Genomic DNA, 8623 nt, shown 5'->3' on the forward strand with positions numbered 1-8623 from the left:
CGATCACGTGGAAGCAAGATCGGCACGTGCAATTAGACCAACCTAGCACCTGAGCCTCTGCGATCCTGCCCCCTCACCACCCCGCACAGCCGCCTGCCCTCCAGGCTCAGCCACCTCCTCATCCCGACACCTCTGCAGGTCTCTGGCTGGGATCCGGGGCTGCGAGACAGGGTGGTGCAATTAAAAGACTGCTGCATACGTTAAGAGAGCTCACAGCTTGCCCTGAATCCCTTTGCATGCATTGCTGCTGAAGAAAACAATCAAAAGCCTTGGGCTCCTCCTGTGCACGTCCTGCAGAAGCGAAGCGGCTGCCGAACAGCGAAAGCTGGCAAAACCCTTAGCTTGCGGCTTTACAGTGTGCGGGGCAGAGACCCGGTCTGCTGGGGCGCATTAAAACTCTCCGAGATGAGGATGTGCTGCAGACAAGCCGCTCTCCATCACACGCATTAGTGCTTATGGCCACGGCGCTGCTTTTGTCAATGAACGGGGACCGCAAAAGCCACCTGGACTCTGTCGACCTGAACTGGGGGGAGGCTCCATTTCCACATGAATGGCTACTACCAGGGCAGCCTTTTGGTAGTGAAGAGCATCAGGACACAGCCTGGCCCAGTGGCTTTAGCACTTGCATACTGCTGCACCGTGGTGGAGACTGAAAGGGCTCAGAAGAGAAGCGGGGTGCGCGTGCACTCGAAACAGGACTTCCAGCAAGCCTGGATGCTAGCGGGGCCGTGTGCAGGCGGACTTGAGCCTCTCCATACGCTCTCGCCAGAAGGACGCTGCGGAGAGACTTGGGCAACTCAGAAGCCTCTGGCCTGGGCACTGTCAGGAAAGAGCCCAAGGCACATTTACAGGTCACAGCCCCTGCTTTTCGTAATTCCTCATTGCTGCTCACCTCACCGAGGCTGGATTGTGGAGGACAGTGTTGGTACAGCACCAAGCACAACCAGGATCATTTTATGCTGCCTGTTAAGGCAAATCAGCAAGGCAGCGATCACCAGGGTATTTGAAGCAAGCTGACAAGGAGGTCTGGGGTCACCACGCCTGCCGGGGTAACACGTAGCTTCAGTCACGCAGTCTTGCTGGTGCACAGCAACGGCCCCACAAGGATCTCAAAACGCTTCCTTGGTACGAGGGACGGAGGGCGGTTCTTGCCCTTTCGACAGGCTAGGAAACAAGTCAGCCACGATCCCCCCGAGTTAGTGTCACGGCGTGGAGAGACCCCAGCAGTCTCCCCGGTCCTGATGCACGTGTGCAACGCCACGCTAGCACTCTCCATTTTGGCAGGCAGCTGTGCAACAGATTACCTGGCACGGGCCGCAGGAATACCAGAGCGCTGCTATCATGCCTGACCTCATCTTCCATTATCCATGATTAGAGAAACAGCCCCAGCTTTTAGAAGATCCATGTCCTTTTTTCATTTTTTTGCTGACAGTCTCAAGTGCCCGTGAGTGGCACCATCCAACTGCTGAGCCAGCAGGAGCAGGGATAATTGGTATCCCCCAAGGATGAGCTCACGCTCGAGGGCAGCAGGAGCGGCTCCCGTCATTCGTTCGGGAACGGGACCTCTAATACTCGGAGGATTCGCGGCTCCTGGGCACGCCGCGTGACAGCCCCCTTTGCTCAGCTCTGTGATCCCCCCGCACCGCGCCAAGCCTGTGGGCATGAACCGAAGGGATTTTTGTAAGACGCTGGGAGCAGCTAATTGAGGAGCTTCAGCAGAGCCTGGATTTGCCAGGCCTGTCATCAATTCGGTAAGCAGGGGCCAAGCCCAGACTAAGGAGTGGTTCGCAACCAGGGTGTCGTATCTGGAGTCCTGTGTCCAGTTTTGGCACCCCCACTACAGAAAGGATGTGGATAAATTGGAGAGAGTCCAGTGGGGGGCAGGGAAGCTGGTTCAGGGGCTGGGGGACAGGACTTGTGAGGAAAGGCGGAGGGAACTGGGCTGATTTCGTCTGCAGAAGACAAGACCGAGGGGGGATTTAATAACAGCCTTCAGTTCCCTGCAGGGGGGCTGCAAAGAGGATGGAGCTGGGCTGGTCTCAGTGGGGGCAGACGACAGGACAAGGAGCAATGAATGGTCTCGGTTGCAGCAGGGGACGTGTAGGTTAGATGCTAGGAAGCACTTCCTCACTAGGAGGGTGGGGGCCAGTGGCTCTGCCCAGCTCTCCTCTCTCATGCTCGGCACAGCCCCCTTCCCGTCCCCAAGGCACAGAAGTGACTGGCTACATCTCTGGGGTGCTGGGTTCACTCTCTGGTTGGGATCAGGGATGCCTCCTCTGAAGCGGCATCAACCCTGCCAAGAGCTTTTAGTTCTTCCCTCCTTTTATTGTCGCAGACATGGGGATAACTAACAGACGCAGCATGGTGTCCTAAACGCACCGTATTATGGTCAGTGCTTGCATCCTGAATGAAAAGGCCCTTTTTGAAACTTTAAGGTCCAGTTTCCTGGACGGATGTGTATCAAGCGGGCTTGAAGGTGCAGTCAGAGGACAGCTGAGCTGGCAGGTCAAACCCCAGTGCTCAGACCGGCCGCCGTAGATATCCAGTGGCCCCGGGACTTGAATTCTGCAGCTGAACACGCAGCTGCTCTCTCTCCGGGGACGTTCCTGCAGCTGGGCCGTGCTCCAGACTGCAAGGGTGGCAGATAATGCAGAAACATGGTGTTGTGGGCATCACAGTCTCCAGGGCTTGACTATGGCTGTATCTCCCCACGCCAACACCTGCCAGCACTGAGACTGCCTCGAAAACACGTGGATTAGGAGCGGAGGCCAAGATGAAGTGCTCGCAGTACAGAATTCTCACAGTATTAAAACAGGTTTCCATAAAAATAGACAGACCCGATTCAATACAGCTCTTCCCCACCAACAGACCACCACTGCCCCCTCCCTCCCCAACACACCGAGATCTGTACACGTCCCAACTCTGGGAAGAAGAATATGTGCAAACTTTGCATCTCAAGCCCACATCTGCTGAGCATCCTGGATTAAGCCAGCCTCCACATAACCATGTCCAAACTCAGAAAACCGACAGGCTTGTGACCACCCCTGTTATAGGGTTTTCCTTTCTCCTTTCTTTTAAAGCCTTTAGGTTGATTTCCAAGACAAACGTGAGCCTTTGCTGTTTCTGGAAATTACTGCCGTGTTAAAAAACACCATTTTGTTTCAGGTGCCGGGATCTTATTAGAGAGAGGGAATTTTAGCTCTTTTGGGTGAGGCTCAGGCTCAGCCACACAGCAAGATGTTGAAAGAAAAATTAAAGGGACAATGCAAACCAGCTTCACATGGTCTCAGGAGGCCCGGAAAGGCCAAGCACACAGAACCCAAATGAACCCTCCTCATCACACCTCTCTCATTAGAGGACACAGCTTCTCTCAGGCTTTCAAAAGCTTAGTTCACTCATCCATAAAGCAGCTTCTGCCCAATGCGCTGCTGGAGTCTGCAAAGCAGCAGTGCCGAGCTGCTCACAAGCATCAGTGTAGGGCAGGAGGGAACAAATTAGGTGCGAGCTGGTCCCCCTCACTCCTCCTAGCAGGCTGCAAGGACAGCAGGAGCAAACTGCACAGCACTAGAAGGATTGCAGCAAGCTTCTGGATTGCAAGAGGGGGGCCCTGATGTCAAGCAGGAGGGAAGCAATGCTGGCAGTAAGCAAGCTAAAGCTCACGGGGGAATGCAGACAGGCATGCAAAGCACTGCTCTAGTGCTTGTCTTTGCAGCCTGCCACCACATCCCCTCCTCTGCAAGAGCTGAAACTCAGGGCCTCTCCCTACACCGGCCCTGAAGCTTCACGGCCTCTCGTTTCCACCACAGGCCGACCTCTCCACCGGAGCATGGATTTGGGGTGGGAATATACCAGGCTAGAGGAAGGAAGCTGCCAGAGTCCCCGTGCCCAGAAGGGTACAGCTTTGTCCCCTGCCAGAAAGTCTCAATGGTGGCCTCCACCAAACCCTTCAGAAATCGAAAAGAAACGGAGAGATTCACAGCTGAATCCACGCACGGATCCCATGGCTGCTACGAGACATGCACAAAGCCCTGAACCCAGAGCTGGCGAGGACCGGGGGGCACCGGATCATACTCCCTACTGGTGCAGAACTGTTCCCAGCAGCACTTCACCACTCGCCCCAAGGCAGCGTGGCGTGAAACATGCATTTCGAGGTACACGCGGAGGCCCTTGAGCAAGGCGCTGCCTTCACACATGCAAACACTGGGCTTCCAGGTAACCTGTGGCCAACGCACTCCAGGCTCTCCAGGATTGGGCTTTTCCTCCCCGCCTCTCTGGCATGTTGGGAGGAGGTTAGAGAGCTGCAGTCTCCTGGTAAGACCCAAGAACACACTCAGGAAGGGAAAAGCCTATCCATGAGCAAGGCTTGGTGGCCCCCAGACCTTGCACCCATTTGGCTGAACTGATGAAGGGCTGCATTCACACACGTCCCCAGCATAAAGGTGAGGGCCATGCCTGACTGGTGCCTGATGGCCATTGTAGCAACCTCCTTCTTCCAAAAGGGGGGAGCAAATTCTCCCTCCCACCACCTCTCTCCAGGGTCTGACCATGTGTTGTTTTGCTACCGGAAGAACCGAGGTGGCACAGCTTGCCTGGGCACCCAGATCTGAACGGAGGGATGAACTGTGCCAAGACAGGCAGGACCATTAAGACCAGCAGGGAGGCCAAGAAGCCAGTCACGGCCTGGTGCACTGATCTGGGGGCCACCCTTCTTTGTCCCCAGCTGGGATCTGGGCTGCTGGTGAGGAGAGGGGCGATGCACCGTGAGATGTTTGAAAATCAGTGTTGATCTGGGGAAGCGGAGGTCACGCTTGGATACAACCACTCTGCAGAGGTACAGGACACAGATCTCACCGGCACAGGGTGGCTTCCAGCCTCTCCTGCCTGGGGCTGAAGGGCTGGCAGCGTGGCCAGCCGGACTGGAAGGAGACTGCGTAGCCCCGCTTGGTAACTTGCTCCCACCCCACATCTCCATGGCACAGAGTAAAAGGCACTAGGAGGAAGGGGCTCTGTCCTCTCTGGGTAGACCCAAAGCAACCACCTACCATAACAGTGATGCCGTCCTTTTCCAGCGGGGTCTTGTCATAGGTCACCTCGCAGACCCTCACGACCGTTGTCGCGCCGTACTTCTTCAGGTCCTAGGGAGGGAAGGGAGATGGCTTCTGTAAGGGCAGAGGTAGAGGAGATGCACGTATACCCCCTGCCCCCATCCCCTGCCTCACCCAGGCTATTTGTGCAGCTCTCCTACCAGAGAGACACAGGGACTCACCAAGAGACCTGGGTACATGCAAGCAAGAACCACGTGCTTGATGTTACGCACGTGACAGAGTGCCTCGGTGAGCCAGGACCATACAGAGCGTGGCTGGGGCAGACAGCAGAGGTGACATTTCCTGCCATCTCCATACCAGCGTTAGCTCTTTAATCCTCTCTTCCAGCCCACCCAAGATGGCTTCCCTTCCCTGTCCCCAGGGCTGGCAGTAAGCACAACGCACACCCGCACAAAACAGCCCTGCCTATGTGCAGGTGAGGTACAGGGGGCAGGGGTCTGTCCTGGCTCCAACACCAACTCCATGCCCTTGGTCATGTCACTTAACCTCATGCTCCTTCCCCATAGGGAGGGGTCCTGCTGCCTGCCTCGCAGGGGTGCAGCGAAGGTGAGTTACAGTTTGCACAAGGAGGAGAAGGAGCCATTTGTTGGAAGGGGAAGCCTCTCTCTTTCTATGCACTACAACGGTCACCACCCTGGGAACACTGTGGCGCCTTCATGGCACACGGGGACGGCCTGTGATTTCATTACAGGGGCCGGGCCGTCGCGCCAGAGCTCTCCACAGCATACTGGGACAGGGGCGTTTGTCAGTCTGCCCTCGTCGCTCCAGCAGTAGCACAGCTCTGCTTGTCGGAGGGGAAGCGGGGCAGGGACCACTGTTTGCTCTCAGCACCTAGCGCACAACGGAGGTCCACAGGGGCCCTGAAGTGGGGCTCTGGGAACCTGAGCTTTCCCCCTGGCTCTGCCAAAGTCCTGCCACGGACCCTTGGGCAATCTACTCTGCTCCTCTCTCTCCCCTGGTCCCGATGAAGACAGAGCATCTTGCTTTGCAGGGGGCTCCATGCTGTCTGGGTCTCCAGAGCCCTGCTCAGGCACCGCTGCAATGCAAAGAAAGGCTTATCAGCACATAGCTGCGGTGCTGGGACCAGCCTGCTCGGGGCATGGCGAGGAGACCCAGAGGTCACCAGCCCTGTCTGGAGAGCCTTGGAGAAAACAACCCTAGCATAAACAAGGGCTGAGAGGCAGGCGGAGGTTAAATCACAGGGCATGAATGCAGGAGACGCGGCGTGGGCAAGACCAGGACTTCCGAGCAGCCACCAGAGAGGCTGGGCACCTTCCCTGCGCCTTCAAGTGGTAAACACACACACAAGGACACTTATTTTTAATCCTCCGGGGTATTGCCAGGGCTCCTCTGGTTACTCACGTAACCAATCAACATCTGCAGACAACAGAACCGGTTCTAGGAAGAGGGGCGGCTAAAAACAGCCTCTTGGCCCTAATCCCAAGGGCTCGGCAGCAATACCGGAGAGGCAGCTCGTCGCTCCCTGTGCAGATGAAGTGTGACCTCTCCCACCTTCTGCTGCACGGGTTTCTCCTGCTGCGTGGCGTGTGCTTTCCCCTGCTCTTGGAAACGTTTGCAACCAGAGAAACACACAAGTGCTCCACGGACCTGGGTCTGGACTGGCTGCTCTGCTGCCGAGTGACAACACGACCTTGGGCAAATCCCCTCACCTCTCCGTGCCCGATCTGCTTCTCTGCTTATTTTGGCAGTAAGCTCCTGGGGGCGGGGACGGCCTCTGACTCTGGCTTTGTACCTGGTCCAGCCCAGCGTGTTGCTGGAAACCAGCCTCGCTGGGATGCTGGCACGCGGTATCCTCCGGTGCACAGTCTTCGCTCTCTGCGGCATCCTTCTGGCACCTCTCACCACGGTACCCCGGCACCTGACAAGTGTTAAAGCCCTTACCCCGTGCCACCCCCACACGACAGCCTGCCAGGGAAATGGTGGATCAGAGAGAACAAGCAACTGGCTCAGGAAGTCTGTAGCGGAGCGGAAAAATGAAGCTGGGCCCCCCCCCAGATCCAGCAAGCAGCCTAACCAGCTGGCTCTGCCTTCTCCACTTGTGACCCCATTTCCCCCACCGTGGGTGCTCAGGGAAGTCTTCTTCCTACACGAGCCCGACTTGGTGGGATTGTTTCGGGCTGCGCCGGGGCTGACCTTGGCCCGGGCCGCTCTGCAGACTTGCCATCACCGCAGAGGTTTTCATGCCCCAACTGACTTCTTTTCCATGGTTGACTTTGTTGTTCTGTAAGAGGCTAGATTATGGATTTGTATGGGATGGCTGGATATGGACGATCCTGTTCAGGCAGGGGCTTGGACGGGACGTGACCTCTGGAGGTCCCGTCCAGCCTCACTTCTTTATGATTTCCATGAAGGGTAGGTGAAGTTTCCTGCCCTCGGCATCACCGCGCGCTCCGAGGAGCTAGTTAAAAACGCACACAACCCGATGCAGCTGGTCAGGGCTCAGGGGGGATTACAGGGGCTGCAGGGCAACATGCCACGAAGCGCTGCAGAGACAGACGCACACAGACACGGAAGCAGCTGAGGGTCCATTTTGAAGTGGGACCTGTTTTTCCAGGGATTTGGGGCGGGTATTTTTTTTAGATCCATTATCGATGCAACTCTTCTTCACTTAAGCGGCCTGAGGAAGCTAAAGGAGATCATGGCTTCGTAGTCGGACTGCGCACAATACGACCGGACACATGGCTTCTCGGTCTCCTGTCCAGCCAGAGAGCTGGCCTGTTGCCCCCGCTGGGTGAAGAGGGCAGAGCAAGATTTTAACGAGAGACTGGGCTGGGTCCAAACCACACAAGCCTGACAGAGGGACTTGAGGCAGGAGCAGCATTTGCAGCTTCTTTTAAAAGGTTTTTGACCAGATTTAAAGCTGACGGTGCCCTGTCCAGCAGCCTACACAAAACCGCAGCGTGTTGCAAAAGCGCCTGACGGCAGCGTCTGGTCTGGCACGGCTGGGAGCTCCGGGAACATGTTTTATGGGAGTAACTACAGCACAGTTCCCTTTTGCCCTGTTAAACCAAACCACGCAGTCAGGAAGCCTGGTTTTGTGAGTGCTCGAGGCTTCAGAGCCGCCTCTGACTGGAGCAGCTCTCCCCGCAGCCGCCCTTGCAGAGTTAACAGCTGAGTCTGTGCAAAGGTTTCCACTACACTTGAAGCACATGCCAAATCATTTTAATGCAGCTGGAAGCCAAAGTTCATGCCCCAGCTTCAGACAATGTACTGCGGAGGCTGCACTGTAAGGGATCCGACTGAACCGGAGGCCTGCCTGCATTCGGCTTGGCTCGTCTGTCCCCGAGATAAGCCCTGCTCAAACCACCCTCCTCCCTTGTGCGGCTGCCCACTCGCAGACAAGCCCTTCCGTCTGCTTTTACAACGCTGTGCAAAATACCCCCCGGCTGCTGACAGCCATGATCAGGACATAGATTTCATAGACATCAGGGCTGGAAGGGACCTCGGGAGATCATCGAGTCCAGCCCCCCGCCCAAAGGGCAGGAAGTCAGCTGGGG

At 56.5% G+C, this 8623-nt stretch overlaps 1 protein-coding gene across 10 annotated transcripts in view; it reads right to left on the reverse strand.

The window, feature by feature from the left end:
* Positions 1–8623, reverse strand: part of PTP4A3 (protein tyrosine phosphatase type IVA, member 3) — a 69212-nt gene that overhangs the window by 9459 nt on the left and 51130 nt on the right. For all 10 annotated transcript variants that reach the window (XR_002104351.1, XM_019553319.1, XM_019553360.1 and 7 more), the window contains one exon: positions 5043–5135. Coding sequence is in view for 9 of the 10 variants with exons in the window: in XM_019553319.1 (XP_019408864.1) it covers positions 5043–5135 (93 nt within the window). In the remaining variant the exon portion in view is untranslated. The remainder of the gene's footprint in view (positions 1–5042; positions 5136–8623) is intronic.

This window comes from Crocodylus porosus, unplaced genomic scaffold (assembly GCF_001723895.1).
Source record: "Crocodylus porosus isolate Cpor-Errol unplaced genomic scaffold, CroPor_comp1, whole genome shotgun sequence".
Classification (NCBI taxonomy): Eukaryota; Metazoa; Chordata; order Crocodylia; family Crocodylidae; genus Crocodylus; species Crocodylus porosus.